The sequence below is a fragment of the Salvelinus sp. IW2-2015 genome, linkage group LG23 (genome assembly GCF_002910315.2).
Source record: "Salvelinus sp. IW2-2015 linkage group LG23, ASM291031v2, whole genome shotgun sequence".
Classification (NCBI taxonomy): Eukaryota; Metazoa; Chordata; class Actinopteri; order Salmoniformes; family Salmonidae; genus Salvelinus; species Salvelinus sp. IW2-2015.
Genome location: NC_036863.1, coordinates 28762348 through 28788609, shown reverse-complemented (window position 1 = coordinate 28788609; position 26262 = coordinate 28762348). Strand labels below are relative to the sequence as shown.

Here is a 26262-nt window from a genome sequence, read left to right as displayed (position 1 = left end):
CGCAGTTACACCTCGACATTGCCTAAATAATAACAATGCAACTGCTATGCAGTTGTCAGTTATCCTGGGTTAGCTCCAGAACTGATTGAATCTTAGACCAAATTGAACATAAACTTCACTTCAGTTAGACTTAACATCCTCTACAGAAAGGCTTGAACCTCCTCTTCATCTCCTCAATTAAAAGCCCTTGTTTTTTTTAAAGGACAGAAAAAAAGGCTKGCTGCCGAGCTTTTAATGGAAGTCATTGCAGAATTCTAACTCCCGGGCACAAAGCTGAAATCATTGAAAAAAGCATCAAGGCCCTCTCACAGACATAGGGTTTTCTTTTTTGTTGTTGTTTATTGACATTGGCGCTTAAAAAAGGTAAAAGTTAAATAACAACAAGTTGACATTGATGATGTCACTATTGCAACCATTCCTTTCAGGGGTGGAAAATGATTATACACGAAACAAAACTAGTTGAAATTTGTTTTCAGGTCAGGCATTAGATTACTTTATATACAGAGGATTTTGTGCGTGTTCCATGTCAACGGATGACACCATTCTTCAGGCTCATTCAATGTTTTCAGACCAATCTCTATCACGTCCTCCTTGTCCTCTTAGAACTGGGAACAGAGCAGAGAGAAATGGAACACCTTCATAGCAGAGCTGCAAGTCCTACTTCACATATTTCTCCATGAATTTCTTGTGGAACTCGGAGCGCAGAGTGTCGTTGACAAAGCGTTTCTCCCGGCGTGCCTCATCCACTCCCTTTGCACAGTTCTTGAACACGACGTCATCGTCCCACCTTAGAGAGAAAGAGACAGGAGAGGATGTAAAACAACAGTCATCCACAGCCATGCCCTAAGCAGTGATGTGTGTGTGTCTCTCAACACCTTCTCTTGACGCTGAAGGCAGTCGGGGTGGGGACTATCTGTTGTTGCTGCTGCTGCTGCTGCTGTCCAGCCAGGTTGAGCAGAGGATTCCCACTAAGGATGTTCTCCATGCGGATCCTCTCCTCCTCTGCTTTCTGCTCCCGCTCCTGGCACAGGACACGAAACATGTTGGTCAGAGAGGACCAGGTGCAAAGCTCTCATTCGCTGAAGTATTGCTCTTAGCAACGCTTTCTGAATGGCCTTGATTAAAGATGGTTGCACACAAACACTGATCTAATAAAATAAAAAAATCAACAAAAAAGGCCACCTTGTTTAACGCTAGACCTGCTAAGGCGGTCATTTGGACTGCTCATAAACTACAACTTCAACAAAAAAATTAATAMAAAATAAATAMAAAWTTTACCCCCTTTTTACCCCCGAAATTGGATACCAATTTCGTGGTATCCAATTGTTAGTAATTACTATCTTGTCTCATCGCTACAACTCCCGTACGGGCTGGGGAGAGACGAAGGTCGAAAGCAATGCGTYCTCCGAAACACAACCCAACCACAACCCACTGCTTCTTAACACAGCGCGCCTCCAACCCAGAAGCCAGCCGCACCAATGTGTCGGAGGAAACACCGTGCACCTGGCTGCCTTGGTTAGCGCACTGCGCCCGGCCCGCCACAGGAGTCGCTGGTGCGCGATGAGACAAGGATATCCCTACCGGCCAAACCCTCCCTAACCCGGACGACGCTAGGCCAATTGTGCGTCGCCCCACGGACCTCCCGGTCGCGGCCAGCTGCGACAGAGCCTGGGCGCGAACCCAGAGTCTCTGGTGGCACAGCTGGCGCTGCGATGCAGTGCCCTAGACCACTGCGCCACCCGGGAGGCCCAAACTACAACTTTTTATTACGCTAAAATGTTTGAAGTCATGATTTTTCCTAAATAAGTCTGTATAACACACTGTCGTTACAATATTAATATCACAAACAGAACTGGAGCTATAACCAGTTTTAGGAGGGCAAGTCATTTTTTTAAATGGGCCCAAAGGCACTCCACAAATAAAACTGATTGAACACTTGAATCTTTGTGTTTTTAAATATAGTCTACAATAACATAAACTAATACAAATACTAGTGTTATTTGAAATATATATATTTTTCAGATTCTAATATTACCTAAGACCTTCATAAACACAGCCAAATTATTATTTCTGCGATAGCATATATGAAATGTATTAATTACACCGTTAGAATGTTACAGTTCACATGATCAAATTATGTTCGATATTTTCAGACCTCAAAAGTGATCTAAATCAAGAATGATTTCACATTCCCCACAATCTGTTTTGTAACTCTAGCTAAATGCCTCAATCCCAAATKAATAGGTAAAATAGGCTGGATCTACACAACAGATGCTCATCTCTACATTAGATGACCTTTAAAGTCTGAAAATGTCAGCGATAATATCAAACAAAACAATCCATTAATTTAACAAGTCAATAGAGCCCTATTCGCTGCTCCTACTCAGCAACACCTGAAAAATCAATTTGCACTTGGTTGGACTCAACTGGCGTGACTGACCCAGCAGCGATTGATTGTCTTGTAGCAACTTACCTTGCGTTCCTGCTCCTCAGCCCGCTCCTTCTTGATTTTCTCCAATTCAGCCAGCAGAGCCGCAGTGTCATCGTCATCACTGTCCTCCTCAGAGTCATCATCCTCCTCCTCATCCTACACCACAAAACAATGAAGGTTAGAGGCTGAGCTTTCAAAAAAAGCACAGACATTAAGGTGACTGGTGGATGAACAGGTGGCACCTACATCAGTGAGAGGGTCATCTGCATCCAGGTTGGCAGCAGGGATTTGATCTAGTCTGGGCCTCTTAGAGGATGAGGATGTGGTGTGTTCTGAAAATTGAAAAGAAACAAACCACCATTTTAATGATGCTGGCTTGAATCCCCTGCAGATGACCTATGTCAACAAAACAAAACAAACTTTGGGCATAATAGTATGTSAGATGCAAAAATCCCATTGATCTTCTTTACACCCAGTTAAACACAGACATATTTTACGTTCAGGTCAAAATGTATCTCGGGTCTGGGTTTATTTGTATGCCTGGAGACTCAACTCTCGGTCCCCTCTCTCTAGTCTTCTCCCGGACAGCAACACGCTCCCTCTCCTCCAGCTCCCTGCGGAAGTCCCGGGCACGCACCTCCTCGGGGGCATCCTGGGTGAGCTGCCTGAGGGGATCACACAGGGAGACATACTGGATGAGACAGCACATTATCTTTAACCAGAGGGACCTGTTCCCAACTACTGGTGCAAGACTTAGCCATAAGGGCAAAGACTGATGCCAAGATGCCACAAGGATAGGTGGTGTTGTGTCACTCACCTGTACTTGATCTTAGTGTGACCAGGCAGATCTCGGCTTGAGTACTGTTTGGACAACGCACTGAGATCGCCCTCTCCCTTCCCTCTCCCTCCTCTCGCTGGCTCAAACGTCGGTCTCGCGGCTGTTGTCATTTTTGGTGGCTCTGTAATATTGTGTGAGTGTATTATTTACGGTTCACTTTGTTTATCCATTTAACTTGCTTTGGCAATGTAAACATGTTTCCAATGCCAACAAAGCCCATTGAATTGAATTATAGCTGGCTGGAACAGAGGGCAACAAATATAAATAGATTAAATATTTTATCAACATATTATGTCACGTTAACAGAAAAATCAATCCGTATTTAGCTGGCTAACGTTAGCTAACTCGCCATGAGAAAAACAACCCGGTGGAAGTCTGCGATGAATTAGCTAGTAGCCAGACACTAACGTTAGCTAGCTAACGTTACTTAATCAAAATATCCATATAGGCTTGCTATATAGTTAGCCAATCGACCAAGCTAGCTATATTAGCTAATTTACAAACGATTTCACCATTGTGTGGGTTTTATTATAACATCGGTATTGATTATTGCTGAGAAAACACCAACACACTTGTCTACGCTAACGTTAGTAGTTACTGTAGTGTAGCAAGCATTCTTACATGCTGCCAGCTAACGTTAGTGTGCTGGAAGAATAACAGTCATAAGGTAATGCAAGCTACAGGTTTAAAATAATATCATAACTAGCTATATTTCTCTTTCAAAAACAACTAGCTAATATGGAATAGTTTTCTGGAAATGTACCTTTTTCCTCACACTATCAGAAGAGAAAGGGCCCTTTGCTTTGGATTGTAGACGCTGTTATCACAGCTTATGAACAACGCCTACGGAACTCCGAAAGGTCAGACAGCAATATTGAAACGTGATTTTGCATTAGGCGTGTGAGAAACGTTTTTCAAATAGCCAAAATTTCAAATCAATAGTTTCAGTGGTGGAAAAAGTACCCAATTGTCATACTTGAGTAAAAGTATAGATACCTTAATAGAAAGTTACTCAAGTAAATGTGAGTCAGCCAGTAAAATACTACTTGAGTAAAAGTCTGAAAGTATTTGGTTTTAAATGTATTTTTTGTATCAAAAGTAAATGTAATTGCTAATACTTAAGTATCAAAGGTAAAAGTATCAATCATTTAAAATTCCTTATATTAAGCAAAGCAGACGGCACCATTTAAAAAAAATGTATGGATAGCCAGGGGCACACTCAGACATTATTTACAAAAATGCATTTGTGTATAGTGAGTTCGCCAGGCCAGAGGCAGTAAGGATGGCCACGTGTTCTCTTGATTAAGTGCTTGAATTTGACCATTTTCCTGTCCTGCTAAGCATTCAAAGTGTAACGAGTAATTTTGGTGGTCAAGGAAAATGTATGGAGTAAAAAGTACAATGTTTTCTTTGTGAATGTAGTGAAATAAAAGTAAAAGTAGTCAAAAATATAAATAGTAAAGTACAGATACCCCCAAAAAACTACTTAAGTAGTACCTTAAAGTATTTTTACTTAAGTACTTTACACCACTGCACAGTTTTTCGATCTCAAGAATAAGAAAGTGCTTTCCTCACATCCTTAAATAAGCATGCCCCATTCAAAGAATGTAGAACTAAGAACAGATATAGCCCTTGATTCACCCCAGACTTGACTGCCCTTGACCAGCACAAAAACATCCTGTGACGTTCTGCATTAGTATCGAATAGCCCCCGCGATATGCAACTTTTCAGGGCCCACTGCACCCAGGATAGGAAACACTGTTACCACCGATAAATCTACGATAATCGATAGTTTCAATAAGCATTTTTCTACGGCTGGCCATGCTTTCCACCTGGTTACCCCTACCCCGGCCAACAGCTCTGCACCCCATGCAGCAACTTCCCCCCCGCTTCTCCTTCACCCAAATCCAGAGCTGATGTTCTGAAAGAGCTGTAAAATCGAGATTTCTACAAATCAGCTGGACTAGACAATCTGGACCCTCTCTTTCTAAAATTATCCGCCAAAATTATTGCAACCCCTATTACTAGCCTATTGAACCTCTCTTTTTTATTGACTGAGATCACCAAAGATTGGAAAGCTGCCGCGGTCATCCCCCTCTTCAAAGGGGGAGACACTCTAGACCCAAACTGTTATAGACCTATATCCACCCTGCTCTGCCTGAAAGTCAAGTTAACAAACAGATAACCCACCATTTCGAATCCCACCGTACCTTCTCCACTATGCAATCTGGTTTCCGAGCTGGTCATGGGTGCACCTCAGCCACGCTCAAGGTCCTAAACGATATCATAACCGCCATCGATAAAAGACTGTACTGTGCAGCCATCTTCATCGACCTGGCCAAGGCTTTCGACTCTGTCAATCACCTCATTCTTATCGGCAGACTCAATAGCCTTGGCTTCTCAAATGACTGCCTCGCCTGGTTCACCAACGACCTCTCAGATAGAGTTCAGTGTGTCAAATCGGAGGGCCTGTTGTACGGACCTCTGGCAGTCTCTATGGGGGTGCAACAGGGTTCAATTCTCGGGCCGACTCTTTTCTCTGTATATATCAATGATGTCGCTCTTGCTGCTGGTGATTCTCTGATCCACCTCTACGCAGACGACACCATTCTGTATACATCTGGCMCTTCTTTGGACACTTTGCTAACAAACCTCCAAACGAGCTTCAATGCCATACAACACTCCTTCCGTGGCCTCCAATTGCTTTTAAATGCTAGTAAAACTAAGTGCATGCTCTTCAACCGATTGCTGCCCGAACCTTCCCGGCCGACTAGCATCCCTACTCTGGACGATTCTGACTTAGAATATGTGGACAACTACAAATACCTAGGTGTGTCTGGATAGACTGTAAACTCTCCTTCCAGACCTACATTAAGCATCTCCCATCCAAAATTAAATCTATTTTGCAACAAAGCCTCCTTCACTCATGCTGCCAAACATACCCTCGTAAAACTGACCATCCTACCGATCCTTGACTTCGGCGATGTCATTTACAAAATAGCCTCCAACACTCTACTCAGCAAACTGGATGCAGTCTATCACAGTGCCATCCGTTYTGTCACCAAAGCCCCATATGCTACCCACCACTGCAACCTGTATGCTCTTGTTGGCTGGCCCTCACTACATATTTGTCACCAAACCCACTGGCTCCAGGTCATCTATAAGTCGTTCCTTGGTAAAGCCCCGCCTTATCTCAGCTCACTGGTCACCATAGCAACACCCACCCGTARCACGCGCTCCAGCAGGTATATCTCACTGGTCATCCCAAAAGCCAACACTTACTTTGGCCGCCTTTCCTTACAGTTCTCTGCTGCCAATGACTGGAACGAACTGCAAAAATCTCTGAAGCTGGAGTCTTATATCTCCCTCTCTAACTTTAAGCATCAGTTGWCAGAGCAGCTTACCGATCACTGTACCTGTACACAGCCAATCTGTAAATAGCACACCCAACTACCTGACTAAATACTTTTTTGCCCCACTGTATTTCACCTCTATGGCCTATTTATTACCTTACCTCCCTACTCTTCTACATTTGCACACACTGTACATAGATTTTTCTATTGTGTTATTGACTGTACGTTTGTTTATGTGTAACTCTGTGTTGTTGTTTTTGTCGCACTGCTTTATCTTGACCAGGTTGCAGTTGTAAATGAGAAGTTGTTCTCAACTGGCCTACCTGGTTAAATAAAGGTTAAATAAAAAAATAAAAAAACATTTTTATGATATTAAAATGTTGACTGATGAAACAGATTTGATATGTAGCACACATACCGGTATCATAGATCAAGTTACCAGGATGTTGATAAATCAAATAAACAGAACACATATGTAGATGTATTTCTTAACTTCTTTATTGTTTTTTTATTTCCTTACAGGCACTGTGTGAAATATCGTTTCAGTTGTTCAGTTTTCATTTTACAGTTGTTTTAATTGAAAAATGACAATGTGGCTTTGATAAAGAAGACACGACCTCCCAAAACTATTGCAACAATCTTGAAGCACAATCTCGAAGCACAATCTCGGTAAGAGAAACAAAAGTGCAGCTTTAAATCTCAGACCAGTAGATTATAATTTTGTAAAGTTTAGACAACTCAGCGTCCATCTTCATCGGTTATAATTCGAATGATACATTACCTAATTGTTCTTGTTAATACAAGTTGTTTATCCCCCCAATTAAAACACTATAAAATATAAGGTAGGTTGGCAAACAGTAAATAGTACTTTGGTGAATGTCATCTGAGTTCACAGAGATATATTTAAATAATTTGATCAATACATCTAAATGATCTAAACCTTCACACAAATTGGGGGAGGGGTGCTAATATTTAACACATTTCGCATCTGAGACATAAAATGCAATGTCTTAATATTTGAGAAAGATTAGAGAGAAGGGAGAGAGGATTTAAGGAAATACAAAAATKTMTTGCATATTTCCAACTGGGAATTACCAACTTTCCAACGTGCAGATACAGATGTGCAAAGAGCAACAATCATTCACAAAAGCACCATGACTTTTACAACCGTACACTGATGAAGAAATAAGCATCAAATAAATGCTGGTGAGACTCAAAGTTAACAGTGCAAATTTTAGGGTTAGGCATTTGCACGTGGTGATTCTTCAAAACAAAACAAAAACAAAGAGCACATTCCCAGCACTACTGTAGCTTATCTCAGTTCTGAAATGTACTGTACTTCCTAATGGAATATACATTTATTTTTATTTTAAATGCCTCATGGATCTAACATCTGTACTGTACACTGCATCTTTGGTAGAAATATAGACAAGTAGGCAAGATGAATGTCTTACAGATCCTTTTAGAAACATTTGGCACAGAAATATGTCACAAACAGGATGAGAGAGGGAAAGCAATACCTCAATAAAAAAATCATACAATTGCTGATAATGTTGCTTGTGCACTCCCTGCTGTGATACAATCTCTATTAGGACAAATATTGCAGAGAAATAATTCTCAATAAATATTTTAATTAGACAAATTTATTGACAAAGGYCTAAATATACTGAAAAGCATAAGTATTCTGTCACAGCCTTTTAAGTTGCAAAAAATAAAAAAAGGTAAGAAGAATGAAGACCATATTGCACTTTTTAAAGTATCTGAGTGCCACAAAAGGGCTTGCTCTGTCAATCAGATAACCTTCTAATCTTGTTTCTGATATTGGTGGCTCTGTCTCAAATCAAGGCATTACATTCAGAGGTATATTCTTGTGTAACACTGTTACTGGCTATTCATTATCCTCCTTAGAGCTGGAGTTCAGTACTTTGTGAGGTTGCTTGGATAAACAATTTCCAAAACCCCTTCACTGCATGTCACTGAAGCCAAACTGCCATTATGATTTTGGCAAAGGAGGATGATAATAGTCAGTCATGTACACCCGTTTTCACTTGCATACACTCACAATAGGATTTCCTTAATCTTCACAAACTTCCTCTTTACAAGGGCATTGAGTTAAAAAGACCTCAAAGTCCCCACCCAACCCCACAGTAGGAGGCCAGTTTTAGAGTCATGTGCCTGGTCGAGAGACAATTTTCTGGTTCCAAGAGGCCTCGTTCCTGGGGCTGTGGAAAGGGGAAGGCCGGTGGTGGTGTTGGGGGAGGTGGGGTGATGAGGACTGTAGAGGGCTGGGGTTTTCTATTGGTCAGTTGGAGAAAGACAACCCGCTGTGGTCGGTCAGGTCATGTAACGTGTGATGGCGCGCAGGGTGTATAGTAGTTCTGCCTGCATCCTRGCCTCCATTAGGAGTAGGTTCACATGGACCTGGAGCGGGACAGGGAGGCTGAGGATTAACATACCATACAGTACATACTATAACACAGTACAGTTACTTTATATAACTGGCATGGTATGGACTGCATTATGGACAGCCACTGAGCTGTGAAATGGATATGCATTTGCAGAAAATAGGCTATAAAAGACATCTCACTGAGTCTCATATGTAAACGTAGTGAGAGATTTGGTTCAGACAATACTTTTTAATGGGGGCCAAAGAAAAAGCTGTTTGTACAGACATGATAATTACTAACTAAAGTGAATGCTGCTGTCCTCATTATGTCAGAGATTAGATGTTTGTTCCAGGTTGTCTTGACATGAGCTTTAAGAACAAGACAATGACCCTTCTACCCTGCTGGTCCTAATGATACACGGTGTAACTTGCTCGTCTTGCATCTCTTTCAGCCCAGTCAGATTCCAACAGGGGGCCTCTCTGCAGAACAACCCAAACACAATAACAGCATGTTCCTGCGGCCAAGAGCTTCATTTTCTTCAGCTCTGCTCAATAGTACTAGTGTACTCATGAGCCAAAGCCTCCTGCACAAACACAATCAAACAGCATGACCAGTCCTGCCACTGAACTCTGGCCTATTTACAAAAGCATATCAGGATTCACAATCTCATTTTTGTGGCTGTGGACGGTGAATGCTTGATTGCAAAGAATACAAACAACATAAGACTATGCTCTCGCACGAACACAAGCACGAGCATTGACAGTTTTCTAACCTTCTCGGAGTGGCGGAACTGGCACCAGTAGCTGTCGTACATGCGGCGAGTGGTCCTCTCTGGATAACATGTTACCGTCTTTATATAGACCTTCAGACTGCGTTCCAATAGCTGATTCACCTCCCCATAGTCATAGTCATCATACCTGCAGACAGGACATCAAATAAATCCTACTATCAGAATGGAGCATCACTTTACTGTCTACTAGGCCATTTATACTGTACTTCAGGGACTATTCTAAGGCTTCAACAATCACTTACACACTAATTTAAATATAATAATTATCCCACTAACTTGACACTAAGTGTCCACACTTGATAGGGCATGAGAAGTGTATGTGACTAAGGATAGAAGGCGCTGTCTTACCTGATGCCATACATGCAGTGCACGTAGTTGAAGAGTGCACGTCGGAGCATGGTGGTGTCTACGTCCTCGTGACTGGCCATGTTGTAGTAGGTCAGGTCACACGCTGTCCGGAACTTGTCATCCAGCAGCAGCCCGATGTCTGAGTACAGCCTGTTGACCAGAGAGAAACCATGGTCCTCCCACGAGTAGTCCTGCAGGCAGGCAGGCAGGTAGACAGACAGAGACATTTAGGTGTTAAGAAGTGACTGTTAAATCTATAGATCTTGCACTTATGGTATGATAGTGGAATTTACATTCATTTGATCTATAATTATCCCCCACCTGTGCTCTAAATGTTGGTGGGTTGTCCTCTCCATGTCGAGCAAAGTGCTGGTACCCAAAGGTGGCATCCTCTACAAACCGAGACACTTTGGATGTGGGCATCACCTCATCCTTCATATCTGCAGTCACAATGGAGATGTATTATAATCAGTCATGACTTCACTGACAGGTTTACATTAGTACTCAGTGAGAAACAGACAACAGGAACAGGTGTGGTTGCAGTACCCCCAGAGCCCACCAGGAGGCTCTCTTTCTTCTCTTTCTCGAAGCGTGTGGCCATCTCTTCCTGCGAGGCCTCATCCTCCTCTCTGTCCTCCTGCAGCCTCTTCATTCTGTCCATAAGTGCCTCTAACTCACTGACCGAGTCTGTGGTCTGAAAAACACACAACAAACCAGAACTCTATTAATGTGACAATAGAGTTACACATACTTAGATACATTTCCAACACAATCCCTCCAAACACACATAGCTAAATCAACTCAGTAAAGCATAGATCAACAGTAAGTCATGTATGTCATTTCACCACGAGGCTGGTGCTGCTGAGGTCTCGGTCCAGGTGATGGTCGCTGGCCAAGTCACATGTACAGTAGTCACTGATGTAAACGGACTGGAAGCCATTGGCATTCTGTGGATCCACCTGGGGGTTGATACCACTGCCAAACACAAAGCTGGCCAGGGAATGGAAATGGGCCAATATGACCACAGCATGGACCAGCTCTGCCAAAGACCAACTGTGCTCCCCTGTCTTCACCAAGTTCTGAGGTAGAGGGAGGAGAGAAAAACGTTTAGTGGGAGTTACTTTATGTGTGAGTACGTGGATAAAAGTCATGCATACATGTGTGTGTGTGTGTGTGTGTTAGTGAATAGATATATATATATATTGTATGTGCATATGTAGATAATGTACTTGAATATGAGTAGGTTTTATGCACGTCTGTGTTCTAACCTGAATGTGCTCTTTGGTGATGAGCCAGGGCCTGTGTGCTAGGATCTTGTTGATCTCGTTGAGGTTCCTCAGTCTCTGAGGGGCGTACTGTAGACCCTTCAGCCAGTCTAGACACATCCCCATCCTGTAGAACTCACGCACATGCAGAGACACCAGGAAGGAACACTGGTGACGCGCTGCAGCCTGGAGACACAGAGGTTTTTTTATTTACATGAATTCTAGCTCACTGTGAAAACTCTTCCTTCACTGTATGAACTGTGTATGTTTATTACTGTCTAAACTGTCTTTATATTAATGTTCAATATACCGTCTTCTGGGTAGCACTGTATTTGACAGTCCAGTTTTAGCTGGCATTCAGCAAGTACTAAATCGTACAAAGTGTTGCTTGTTTCAAAGAATTTCTCAAAAAACTAAAATGTCATCATTATGCAATTATTATTTTACTATGTAATGTCTAAGTAAATAAGCAGATTGTAATATAAAGCATGAATCTTTTCTGTAAAATGCATGACCTTTAAATTAACGTTTACAGTATATGCATATTGTATTTGTCTAAATTCTAAACATGACCTATTTTACTCTGTACATTAAATGTTTCCACATGGTTCTTTAACACTGCATTGCATTCAGCTGTTCCTTATGACATAATATACTGTGTCTTTAAGAGTGAGGGGGCTGACATTGACCTAGTTGTGGAGGGGCCACATCAGGAAGAGGGTGAGTTGGAAGTGGGCTGGGGCCGGGGTCGGGGGGGTTGGTAGGACCATCTGAGTTTGCTGCATACCAATGCTCCACAGGTGTGGAGGCCAGTGTGTCTGAGCACAGGGCAAACGCTGCCCTGCTTAATGTCTCCACTACAGAAGCGTCCTCAGTCCAGCACCACCCCAGGGTCATCTCAGTACTGAGGCAAAACTTTTAACATCATACGGAAAACATCATCCGTCACTCCGGGAAAGAGCCATTGGTTGTTATGGAAATGGGTCATTAGAGAAATATGAATATGGGTCAGCAGGAGATTTGTGTTAGGTAGGTCTCCTGAGCAGGCAGAGGGAGGCTCTAAGGGAGGATGTGTATATGCAGGAGACATTTTCTCCCAGCTATCCCGTACCATGCAAATGCAGGTAGAAGCTGCCCGTAGGATCAGCTTACCTTACCACCATTCCTGACCTCAACCCTTACAGGGAACAACGGCTGCATTGGAAATGGCACTCTATATATAGTACACTCCTTTAGGGCTCTGGTCAAAAGTAGTGCACTATATAGGCTCCTGAGACCCAGCAATTCATTTTGTCCACTCTAATGGACATTCGTGCCACTGTGTTAAGTCCTGTTGTACCTTTGAGAGGCCATTCTGGGCTTTTCAATTATATCACATGTATGTATGATATCACATGTATGTATGATAACTTTCTCTCCCTGTGTTAGCACATTTATGGAAGGGGGAAAGGTAAATGTGTGTAATTATAATTTTTTTATTTATAATTTTAACCCCTTTTTCGTGGCATCCAATTATTAGTAGTTACTGTCTTGTCTCATCGCTACAACTCCCGTACGGGCTCGGGAGAGACAAAGGTCGAGAGCCATGCGTCCTCCGAAACACAACCCAACCAACTGCTTCTTAACACAGCGCGCATCCAASCCGGAAGCCAGCCGCACCAATGTGTCGGAGCAAACACATTACACCTAGTGACCTGGTCAGCGTGCACTGCGCCCGGCCCGCCACAGGAGTCGCTAGTGCGCGATGAGACAAGGATATCCCTACCGGGAAAACCCTCCCTAACCCGGACGACACTGGACCAATTGTGCGTCGCCCCATGGTCCTCCCGGTCACGGCCGACTGCGACAGAGCCTGGGCTCGAACCCAGAGTCTCTGGTGGCACAGCGATGCAGTGCCTTAGATCACTGCGCCACCCGGGAGGCCGTGTAATTATAATTTATTTGATATTTTAATTGTTTCTAATAAATATCTCAGGAATAGTTTGCTAAGTTTTCCAAGCAGTGCTATCTTTTTTCACATTAAATAAGAGTTTTATAAATGTCCTCTGTAGTGGATATCAGGATGCGCTAATTAAACTCAGCAAAAAAAGAAATGTCCTCTCACTGTCAACTGCGTTTATTTTCAGCAAACTTAACATGTGTAAATATTTGTATGAACATAACAAGATTCAACAACTGAGACATAAACTGAACAAGTTCCACAAACATGTGACTAACCGAAATTGAATAATGTGTCCCTGTACAAAGGGGGGGGGGGGGTCAAAATCAAAAGTAACCGTCAGTATCTGGTGTGGCCACCAGCTGCATTAAGTACTGCAGTGCATCTACTCCTCATGGACTGCACCAGATTTGCCAGTTATTGCTGTGAGATGTTACCCCACTCTTCCACCAAGGAACCTGCAAGTTCCAACAGGTCCCAGACGTGCTCAATGGGATTGAGATCCGGGCTCTTCGCTGGCCATGGCAGAACACTGGCATTCCTGTCTTGCAGGAAATCACGCACAGAACGAGCAGTATGACTGCTGTCTCTTATACACATCTAGATGTGTATAAGAGACAGGTTACCCCACTCTTCCACCAAGGAACCTGCAAGTTCCAACAGGTCCCAGACGTGCTCAATGGGATCTGTCTCTTATACACATCTAGATGTGTATAAGAGACAGTGCCGGAGGGTCATGTCAGGATGAGCCTGCAGGAAGGGTACCACATGAGGGAGGAGGAGGTCCTCCCTGTAACGCACAGCGTTGAGATTGCCTGCAATGACAACAAGCTCTGTCCGATGATGCTATGAAACACCGGCCCAGACCATGACGGACCCTCCATCTCCAAATCGATCCTGCTCCAGAGTACAGGCCTCGGTGTAATGCTCATTCCTTCAACGATAAACAGGAATCCGACCATCACCCCTGGTGAGACAAAACCGCAACTCGTCAGTGAAGAGCACTTTTTGCCAGTCCTGTCTGGTCCAGCGACGGTGGGTTTGTGCCCATAGGCAACATTGTTGCCGGTGATGTCTGGTRAGGACCTGCCTTACAACAGGCCTACAAKCCCTCARTCCAGCCTCTCTCAGCCTATTGCGGACAGTCTGAGCACTGATGGAGGGATTGTGCGTTCCTGGTGTAACTTGGGCAGTTGTTGTTGCTATCCTGTACCTGTCCCGCAGGTGTGATGTTCGGATGTACTGATCCTGTGCAGGTGTTGTTACAGGTGGTCTGCCAGTGCGAGGACGATCAGCTGTCCGTCCTGTCTCCCTGTAGCGCTGTCTTAGGTGTCTCACAGTACGGACATTGCAATTTACTGCCCTGGCCACATCTGCAGTCCTCATGCCTCCTTGCAGCATGCCTCAGGCACGTTCATATTTTTTTGTTTTTCAGAGTCAGTAGAAAGGCCTCTTTAGTGTCCTARGTTTTCATAACTGTGACCTTAATTGCCTACCGTCTGTAAGCTGTTAGTGTCTTAACAACCGTTCCACAGGTGCATGTTCATTGTTTATGGTTCATTGAACAAGCATGTGAAACCCCTTACAATGAAGATCTGTGAAGTTATTTGGATTTTTACGAATTATCTTTGAAAGACAGGGTCCTGAAAAAGGGACGTTTCTTTTTTTGCTGAGTTTAGGGTTTTCACCTACTGTACCCATTTACTGTATGTTACATTTTTCATACTTAATATCAACAGATTCTTTATTTCCACTACAGTGCACATAAAATAAATAACATTTTCCTTAAAAAAAACAATTATTTGTAAAATGTGATTTWAAAAAAAATATAAAAAAATATGAATTGTCGGGTCTCAGGAGGATAGGAAAATAGGATGTAATTTCAGACACACCCAATGACAATCTATAGGTTCATCCTATATCATCCTATACCATGATGGCAATGTAGTGTCGGCAGTGGAGAGGCAGGGGGCCGTCCATCCTCAGCAGGTAGAACTGGCTACGCAGGAAGGACTCCAGGTAGTGGGGGTGCAGTCCCATCACCTGGGTCAGATGGTCCACGTGGCCCGCCAGAGAGTAGGCCTCAGCCAGGATCTGCTCTGTTTGGGGGTCCACCTGGGACGCCTCAACAATCTGGAACCAGGGAGGAGGGTTGGGGGGAGGGGTCAGGCAGGACCGGGAAGAGAGGGGTTTCAGTCAGGCATTGTGTATTGAACCACTTTACAGTAAAGCTGCTGCTGCTGTAATCTAAAATGTGTTTTATACCTCTGAGTTCAAGGCAAGGTGAAGATAAAGACAAGGGGGGAAAAGTGAGAGAGATTAAACGGAAGTGACWGTGAGAAAGAACGAGAGAGAGAGAGTCGGCAGGACAGGAGAAATATAGCCTCAAGGCACAGAAAGAAAGTGTTTCTCACCTCCTCTTCTGGAATGAAGGCACTGGGTCCACTGGAGAAGGGTCGCGGCACCCTGACTCCTTTCTCCTGAGACAAGACAAGAGCAGCAGAGAGGGAAACGGGGTTAGCTAAGGAACTATACAACACAAGGAGCTTAGATGTACAACCCCACTTTTGGCACAACCTAAATGAACTCTCAGCTATGTTGGCAAACACAAGAAAAAAACATCAAATTAAGAGATAAAAAGAGGGCATGTATTGAAGTGAGGTTTGATATGTAACAGCCAGGCCTTTGTGTGTCAGTCCGTTTGCTCAGAGGTAAAGTAACCCCCTCCTCCTGTTATCTGTTGAGATGAGCAAACAGCCTGTGTGCACACACATTAGCCAGGGAACATTGGAAACATGGCCTGGGCAGAGGAAAAGACGGTAGATTTATGGTTCACATCGTCTTTTATGCGTGTGTGAGTGGGTGTTGAAATGTACATTTATATTAGGACAGTACATCTATTGAAGTTAATATACTGAGAGCCTGTAGGAGAAGGATGGTCAAAATATCTCTATAAGAGGCAGGAAGTCAGACAGGCAGGCATATAGACAGATAGGTTATATGGAGTGATCAATGCTGGGCTAAGGAGAGTAAGCCAGTACTCCTTCAGTTGCAGTTGAAATCGGAAGTTTACATACACTTAGGTTGGAGTCACTAAAACTCGTTTATCAACCACTCCACAAATTTCTTGTTCACAAACTATAGGTTTGACAAGTCGGTTAGGACATCTACTTTGTGCATGACAGAGGTAATTTTTCCAACAATTGTTTAGACAGATTATTTCACTTATAATTCACTGTATCACAATTCCAGTGGGGCAGAAGTTTACATGCACTAAGTTGACTGTGCCTTTAAACAGCTTGGAAAATTCCAGAAAATTATGTCATGGCTTTAGAAGCTTCTGATAGGCTAATTGACATAATTTGAGTCAATTGGAGGTGTACCTGTGGATGTATTTCAAGGCCTACCTTCAAACTCAGTGCCTCTTTGCTTGACATCATGGGGAAATCAAAAGAAATCAGCCAAGTCCTCAGAAAGAAAATTGGAGGCCTCCACAAGTCTGGTTCATCCTTGGGAGCAATTTCCAAATTCCTGAAGGTACCACGTTTATCTGTACAAACAATAGTACGCAAGTATAAACACCATGGGACCACGCAGCCATCATACCGCTCAGGAAGGAGACGTGTTCTGTCTCCTAGAGATGAATGTACTTTTGTGCGAAAAGTGCAAATCAATTCCAGAACAACAGCAAAGGACCTTGTGAAGATGCTGGAGGAAACGGGTACAAACGTATCTATATCCACATTAAAAYGAGTCCTATATCGACATAACCTGAAAGGCAGCTCATCAAGGAAGAAGCCACTGCTCCAAAACCGCCATAAAAAAGCCAGACTACGGTTTGCAACGGCACATGGGAACAAAGATCGTACTTTTTGGAGAAATGTCCTCTGGTCTGAAGAAACAAAAATAGAACTGTTTGGCCATAATGACCATTGTTATGTTTGGAGTAAAAGAACACCATCCCAACCGTGAAGCACTGGGGGTGGCAGCATCATGTTGTGGGGATGCTTTGCTGCAGGAGGGACTGGTTCACTTCACAAAATAGATGGCATCATGAGGAGGAAAATGATGTGGATATATTGAAGCAACATCTCAAGACATCAGTCAGGAAGTTAAAGCTTGGTTACAAATGGGTCTTCCAAATGGACAATGACCCCAAGCATACTTCCAAAGTTGTGGCAAAATGGCTTAAAACCTCACTAGGGTACGCTAGCGTCCCACCTGGCCAACATCCAGTGAAATTGCAGAGCGCCAAATTCAAAAACAGAAATACTCATTATAAAAATTCATAAAACATACAAGTGTTATACATYGGTTTAAAGATTAACTTCTTGTTAATCCAACCACGGTGTCAGATTTCAAAAAGGCTTTACGGCGAAAGCATACCATGCGATTATCTGAGAACAGCGCCCAGTAGACAAATCATTACAAACAGTTACCAGCCAAGTAGAGGAGTTACACAAGTCAGAAATAGAGATAAAATTAATCACATACCTTTGATGATCTTCATATAGTTGCACTCACAAGACTCCCATTTACTCAATAAATGTTTGTTTTGTTCGATAAAGTCCCTGTTTATATCCAAAAACCTCAGTTTTGTTTGCACGTTTTGTTCAGTAATCCACAGGCTCAAACGCAGTTACAACAGGCAGACAAAAAAATCAAAATAGTATCCGTAAAGTTCGTAGAAACATTTCAAACGATGTTTATAATCAATCCTCAGGTTGTTTTTAGCCTAAATAATCGATAATATTTAAACCGGACAATAACGTCGTCAATATAAAAGGTAAACAAGAAAGGCGCACTCTCAGTCGCGCGCATGAAAAATCTCTGGGACACTGTAGGGTCAACTCATTCAGAACTGAAAAAGTGTGTGCGAGCAAGGAGGCCTACAAACCTGACTCAGTGACACCAGCCCTGTCAGGGTGAATGGGCCAAAATTCACACAACTTATTGTGGGAAGCTTGTGGAAGGCTACCCGAAACGTTTGACTCAAGTTAAACAATTTAAAGGCAATGCTACCAAATACTAATTGATGCTACCAAATACTAACTTCTGACCCACTGGGAATGTGATGAAAGAAATAAAAGCTGAAATAAATAATTCTCTCCACTATTATTCTGACATTTCACATTCTTAAAATAAAGTGGTGATCCTAACTGACCTAAGACAGGGAATTTTTACTAGGATTAAATGTCAGGATTTGTGAAAAACTGAGTTTAAATGTATTTGGCTAAGGTGTATGTAAACTTCCGACTTCAACTGTACATACATCGTCTGACCTAAATCTCTGAGAAGAGGAGAGAAAACACAGCTGCGTCTACAGGACAGTGAGAATTACATCACAAGTAATCAACAAAAAAAAAAATCTTGGTCACCCTACTTCCTTTTTAGAATTACAACACTCATAAACACTTTACATAAAGAGAGTCAACATTCCTGACTTTTGAGTGTTTTAAAAGTGTGTCACTTCAGTAATAAAAATGCTTCTGCTAGAACATATAAATGGCTTGCAGGTGATATGGAGTGTGAGCTTGGAAAAACTGCCAGTTAGGGTGTAATTTTATTGTATCTTCAATATACACTGAGAGTACAAAACATTAGGAACATGACAGACTGACCAGGTGAATCAGGTGAAAGCTGACCCTTATTGATTTMACTTGTTAAATCCACTTCAATCAGTGTAGATGAAGGGGAGGAGACAGGTTAAAGAAGGATTTTTAAGCCTTGAGACAATTGAGACATTGAATTGCACACACAAAATCTAGAGGGTGAATGGGCAAGACAAAATATTTAAGTGTCTTTGAACAGGGTATGGTAGTAGGTGCAAGGCGCACTGGTTTGTGTCAAGAACTGCAACGCTGCTGGGTTTTTCAAGAATGGTCCACTACCCAAAGGACATCCATCCAACTTGGCACAACTGTGGGAAGCATTGGAGCCAACATGGTCCAGCATCCCTGTGGAACGCTTTCAACACCTTGTAGAGTCCTTCCCCTGACGAATTGAGGTTGTTCTGAGGGCAAAATGGGGTGCACCTCAATATTAGGAAAGTGTTCTTAATGTTTTGTACCCTCAGTGTATATCAAACTAATTTATAATAACTTAGACAGTTATTTAAGCAATAATACATGAGAGGCCATGTGTTATGACATTTTTTATAGTGTTTACAAACTTTATAAATTGCATGGCTGGGTAGTGGATCTGTAAAAGCAGCAGCAGTAGCAGCAGCAGTAGCAGTAGCAGTAGTGCGTTGCAAGGTAACGAAGTAAACGATGACACTTTTTATGAATCTACTGGCCATGTGTATGTTGTCTAGTATATCATGGGCAGGATCTAACAATGGGAATTCCAAACCACCTGTTGTATAATAAACACTAGACTGGGGTTGTCTGTGTATTTAGCTGTCTTACAGTACATCTCCATGGTAATAATATTACATAATGGTTAAGGGCCTCAAGTTCAAAGGTGGGAAGAAGGTTTATAGTACAAATGGATAACAAAGTTACATAAACACCAAAATATACAGTAAGACAATGTWGTTCTCTATGGGTGAGAAAGTGTGTGCGTGCGTGTGAGAAAGTGGTGTTTGCGTGTGCGTGAGAGAGAGAGTCAGACAGAGACCCCTCTCTGTTCTAGTGGCATATGTCTTGCTACATAACAGACGTTTGAATGTGCGCTCTGTCAACAGACCAGCCATTTCCTGTGAATTTAGCTAATTGGGTTGAAGCCCTGTGACTCCCACTGCTACCATGACACAGACAGACCTTCCCTGGGCTGCAGACAGTTTCACCCTGGTATTAATCCCTCCCTCTTTTCCTCTMTCTCCATCCCTCTCTCCTCCTCTCCTATCATATCTCCTCTGCACCCTCTGTCTGTCTGGCCCTTTGTGTGTGTTGGGTGATGAATGTCTGTTGTTGGGGCAACGTGGCTGATGCAGTTAACTGAGATTCCATAGAGAGAGGTGGCTCCAGTGCTCCTCTCTACCTGCCTGTGCAGATTTAAAGAAGAGCCTGGACCCGTCTGTCTCTATCATCTCCATCACAAAAAGCAAATAGCCTAGAGCCAGTTTATAAAAACAACAATGCTTTTTGAAGAAAGTTGTAATTGTGGAACTAGTATGATAGATAAGTAATAAAGCATCAAAAACCAGAATCTTACATCATAATTAATGATAAAGTATGAATTTACAGTGTCATCGCTCTCTCAGTATACTGTAATTTCCAACCAAGAGGGTTTCTGTTGAGAACAACCTGTATGAAACCTCTTGGATTCAACCTACAAAATTAAAGATCTATACTCTCTGCCTTTACCAGTATATTTCTATGTGATCGTGGCATTGTGTATTTACCAGTATCTATTGGTAACTGTAGACAGCAGACATAAAACAGTACTTTTTTCTGTCAGTGATGTTTGTCAGGAAAGGGCTGACTCTGGTGTGCAGACAGACAAAGCTGTCTCTAGGCATTGTAATCTATGGATGTCCACTCCTCATGTTTTGTTGTTACAGGGTTGCTCCACGTCAAAAAGCACAAGAAAGAGGATTTCGACACCCACCATCTCAGATTGCTCTGAAATTGTTTCTGTTGTTGGAAACAGATAAGATTAGCATCCCTGCAACATAATTTTGTGGAAATAGAATTTGATCTCTGAGAAATTAAGCTAATTGATTGTATCCAAGTTGGCCATTTTAATTTATAGAATTCATAKAATTTTCAATAAATGTAGTACCTAACATCCGATTTGGCCCAAACCTTTTTCGAACAATGAGTCAGACGTGAGGAATCTAAAGAAATTGTCAAAAGCCCCCCACGGACCCCCCACACTTSACGCCAATCCCACCCCAACAATGAATATATAGAATAAGTTCTCTATATTTGACTAGTAGTATGGAGCTCCAGCTCAGAGTATTGTCTCTTCATCCTATTTAATGTATTCTCAGTGAATTTGGTGACATTTTTCCCCCTGTTCAGTTAAATTAGTCATTGAAGTTGTTAGGTTGATGTCCCATCCWACATCCTGATATTACCAGGTTCTGACCACTAGATGGTGCTGTTCCTGCTGTTAAGTGAAATGAATCATCCCCCCATTGTTAAAGGGATGGTTAACCCAAATGACAAAATTACATATTGGTTTTCTTAACCTGTAAGCAGTCTATGGACCAGGTATGACAGCAACCAATGCTTTGGTTTKGTTAACCTGGCCACTGTTTCAAATGCAAACATTTTAGCATTTGTGTCGTAAATGTCGTAAGTCAATTTGTACCTACGTTAGCATTTTCACGCTTCATATCCAAATCATCTATAAGTAACATAATTGAGTTACACATACGTTTTTTTAAACATTAGGATGCCTTGGACATGAAATGTGAAAATGCTAATATAGCTTTTTTTTGTTGCATTTTCACACTTCATGTCTAAATCATCCTAAAGTATCAAAACATGTATTGTGTAACTCAATGATGCCCTGGAGATGACAGAAACGGACCTCCTCTTCTGCCTTGAGACCATCCTACAATGACACCCTATCAAAAACTGGGTCATATGTACCTAGACTAATGGCTACTAATAATAGCAGTCAGACTCAGAAAGCAGGGCACTAGAGAGATATCCATGTTCTTATCAAATCATCAATCTATCCCCCAACTTTATCGCTATCATACTGATTGACGACCATCCTGGGAATTAAATGAATCCAAATGGGGCAATCTGTTGCAGATAACTGTACATTATTAGGTTTCAGATGGKTAAACTAGGCCTAATTGGAATTACAAACGATTCTGAAGCAATTCTATAGATGATGTTGAAATACAGAATGCAGTTGAATGCACAAATATCAGTAAGGCAAGGAATCGCGATCCTGCAGTCTGAATCACTAGATAAAATGAAAGTATACTAGGGCCTARGCTACTACTCCTGCAGGATCGCAGTGACATCTTCATAAGATGCAACGATATTTTATCTAAATTGGAAGGAATAATAAATAGGCCTGACTGATCACCTTGATAAAACATGATATTGGTCGACTAGTAAAAGTAACAATTGGAGAAATCAAATCAGGAAACATCATACCTTTTTCCTTATCACCTTCTGACAGATGTTACAGATGTGAAATGGGTTGGAGGTGAAAGACTCCGCGCTGACGTTCATACTGGCTGCCACTTTAACAGTCCTAAACACCGTATTTTGAAAAGTTTTTACTGTAACATTACTTTTTCTGTACAGTTAAATTACAGTATATCCTTCACTTGTAGGTGCGGCGGCAGCGGCGGGTTGGAGATGGGGAGACCGAAGAGCTGTTAAATTACGACGCCTTTCTCGAGAGTTCTATAGGCTCCGTCCTCCCCAGTCTCGCTCACCACACACAACGTCAGGCAGTTTTTGAGCGAACTTCTAATTTTGCTCTGCCGAAGATAGGCACGCCCAAACAGCCAATTGCCGCAAGAGGGGTGTGTTTGCTGAACAACAAAAAGGTTCCACAAACGGCACTTTTTAATAGGCCCCAACATAACTAAAAAGTACCTTGAATCCGTAACAATAAAGCAAACAATTTCAGCAATAGAAAAACTATCATATGAGTTTTGTTTGTGTCACCCAGTATAGAATAGTCTTTAGGGTTAAATTGCAATAGCCTACATTTGCCATAGGTAATTTAAATTGGATAGAACATGATATATATAATATACTCAGGTCTCCAAGGTTGGTTTTACTAATAGGCTTCAGAAAGTTTTCACACCCCTTGACTTTTTCCACATTTTATTGTGTTACAGCCTAAATTTAAAATGGATTAAATTTAGATTAATAAAAAATGAAAAGCTGAAATGTCTTGAGTCAATAAGTATTTAACAACCTTGGTTGTGGCAAGCCTAAATATGCCAAGGAGAAAACATTTGCTTACCAGTCACATAATAAGTTGCATGGACTCATACCATGACGAGATCCTGACGACATCACCTCATGTTTTACCATGATAATGCACGGCMCCATGTCACAAGGATCAGTACACAATTCCTGGAAGCTGAAAATATCCCAGTTCTTCCACTTACATTTTAGTCATTTGGCAGATGTTCTTATCTAGAGCAACTTAAAGTAGTAAGTGGATACATTTTCGTATTCGTTTTTTTTATACTGGCCCCCGTGGGAATCRAATCCACAACACTGGCGTTGCAAGCGCCATGCTCTACCAACTGAGCTATACGGGACCTATGGCCTACATACTCACCAGACATGTCACTCATTGAGCATGTTTGGGATGCTCTGGTGTGACGTGTTCCAGTTCCTGCCAATATAGAGCAACTTTGCACAGCCATTGAAGAAAAGTGGGACAACATTCCACAGTCCACAATMAACAGCCTGATCAACTCCATGCAAAGGAGATGTGTCGCACTGCATGAGGCAAATGGTGGTCACACCAGATACTGACTAGATTTCTGATCAACACCCCTACCTTTTTTTAAGGTATCTGTAAACAACAGATACATATCTGTATTCCCAGTCATGTGAAATCCTGAGATTTTTTGTTACTGGCCTACACACACACACAATACCCCATGAAGTGGAATTATGTTTAAATATGTTAAAAAAATAAAATAAAAATCTCTAATTAATAAAAAATGAAAAGCTGAAATGTTTTGAGTCAATAAGTATTCAACCCCTATGTTATGGCAAGCCTTAATAAATTCAGGAATAACATTTTGCTTAATAAGGATCGTACCCTTTTTCAATTTTCGCCTAAAATGACATACAAATACAGGCAGTTAGATTTGGGTATTTGTATTTATTATGGATCCCCTCTTGTGGCATGTCTTGTGGGGTATGCATGGGTGTACCAGAGGTTTAGCCMGACAGCTCGGTGCATTCAACATGTCAATACCTCTCATAAATACAAGTAGTGATGAAGTCAATCTCTCCTCCACTTTCAGCCAGGAGAGATTGACGTGCATATTATTAATATTAGCTCTCTGTGTACATCCAAGGGCCAGCCGTGCTGCCCTGTTCTGAGCCAATTGCAATTTTCCTAAGTTCTTTTTTGTGGCACCTGACCACACGACTGAACAGTAGTCAAGGTGTGACAAAACTAGGGCCTGTAGGACCTGTCTTGTTGATAGTGTTGTTAAGAAGGCATAGCATAGCTTTATTATAGACAGACTTCTCCCCATCTTAGCTACTACTGCATCAATATGTTTTGACCATGACAGTTTACAATCTAGTGTTACTCCAAGCAGTTTAGTCATCTCAACTTGCTCAATTTCCAYATTATTTATTTCAAGATTTAGTTGAGGTTTAGGATTTAGTGAGTGTTTTGTTCCAAATACAATGCTTTAAGTTTTAGAAATATTTAGGGCTAACTTATTCCTTGCCACCCACTCTGAAACTAACTGTAGCTCAGGACCTGAAGCAAGGATATGCATATTCTTGGCACCATTTGAAAGGAAATACTTTGAAGTTTGTGGAAATGTTAAATGAATGTAGGCGAATATAACACATTAGATCTGGTAGAAGATAATATAAACAAAAAACCATGCGTTTTCTATTCTTTTTTTTGTTCCACGATCTTTGAAATGCAAGAGAAAGGCCATACCTTCAGATAGGAGTCTAGGTGTAATTTAAATGTTGGCCACCAGATAACAGTGTGTGTGCAAAGTTTCAGACTGATCCAGTGAAGAATTACATTATTGCACAATATTATGTATCTGCCAGGAGTTTGTCCAAATGTTCCGAACTGGTCAATTGATACATTTTTAAGTACATAACTACAGAGAACATACAAAAATGCTATGGTAAGATTTATTTTTAGTTTACACACTCCCAGGAATGTCATACATGATGGATCWTTAGCTTATACACTAACTTTCACACATCTAGATGGCCGGGAGGGGTGGGTGTGGAGCAAGAGACAGCAGTGGGGTCAAACTGTAGACACCAGTTCCTACATTTAAACATAAACATTTATTTGATCAAACAAAATTATGCTACATTTTATCTCTGGGACCCTCGGGATGACAAATCAGAGCAAGATTACTGAATGTAAGTACATTATTTACCTTCAGAGGTGAATGTATCAAACCAGTTTCCGTGATAAAAGCTTGTTGTTGTGCACTCTCCTCAAACAATAGCATGGTMTTTTTTCACTGTAATAGCTACTGTTAATTGGACACTGCAGTTAGATTAACAAGAATTTAAGCTTTCTGCCCATATAAGACTTGTCTATGTCCCGGAAAGTTGGCTGTTGTATACAACGTCATTCTAGTCATATTAGCGCACGTTAGCAACAACCGTCCCGGTTTAGGGACACCAACCCTGTAGAGGTTTTTAACAAGTCACATAATACGTTGCATGAACTCACTCTGTGTGCAATAATAGTGTTTGACATGATTTTTGAATGACTACCTCATCTCTGTATCCCACACATACAATTATCTGTAAGGTCCCTCAGTCGAGCAGTGAATTTAAAACAGCGATTCAACCACACAAAACCTGGAAGGTTTTCCAATGCCTCGCAAAGAAGGACACCTATTGGTAGATGGGTAAAAATAATCTCTTTTAGCATGGTAAAGTTAATAATTACACTTTGGATGGTGTATCAATACACTTAGTCACTACAAAGATAGAGGCATCCTTCCTTATTCCGTTGCCAGAGAGGAAGGAAAGCGCTCAGGGATTACACCATGAGGCCAATGGTGACTTTAAAACAGTTACAGAGTTTAATGGCTGTGATGGGCAGAAACTGAGGATGGATCAACAACATTGTAGTTACTCCACAATACTAACCTAATTGACAGAATGAAAAGAAGAAGCATGTACAGAATAAAAATATTCCAAAACATGCATCTTGTTTGCAACAAGGCACCGAAGTAATACTGCCAARAAATTGGCAAAGCAATTCAGTTTTTGTCCTGAATACAAAATGTTATG

General features: G+C 41.8%; 2 protein-coding genes across 2 annotated transcripts; both read right to left on the bottom strand.

Moving 5' to 3' along the window:
* Positions 1–314: 314 nt before the first annotated feature.
* LOC111951071 (protein CWC15 homolog) lies at positions 315–4123 on the bottom strand. The gene is made up of 7 exons (XM_070434487.1): positions 4033–4123; positions 3249–3390; positions 2986–3096; positions 2678–2765; positions 2474–2587; positions 876–1021; positions 315–787 (listed from the first exon to the last, which is right to left on the bottom strand). Exons 2-7 carry the CDS (start codon positions 3377–3379, stop codon positions 658–660), a joined length of 720 nt encoding a protein of 239 aa, XP_070290588.1. The 5' UTR covers positions 3380–3390; positions 4033–4123; the 3' UTR covers positions 315–657.
* Positions 4124–7096: 2973 nt separating this feature from the next.
* On the bottom strand, positions 7097–22716 carry LOC111950059 (sestrin-3-like). Its single transcript, XM_023967394.2, has 10 exons — positions 22420–22716; positions 15766–15831; positions 15284–15484; positions 11416–11598; positions 10993–11226; positions 10694–10841; positions 10469–10587; positions 10148–10338; positions 9782–9926; positions 7097–9043 (listed from the first exon to the last, which is right to left on the bottom strand). The coding sequence occupies exons 1-10, from the start codon at positions 22495–22497 to the stop codon at positions 8957–8959; spliced, it is 1452 nt and encodes a 483-aa protein (XP_023823162.1). The 5' UTR covers positions 22498–22716; the 3' UTR covers positions 7097–8956.
* Between the last annotated feature and the right edge of the window lie 3546 nt (positions 22717–26262).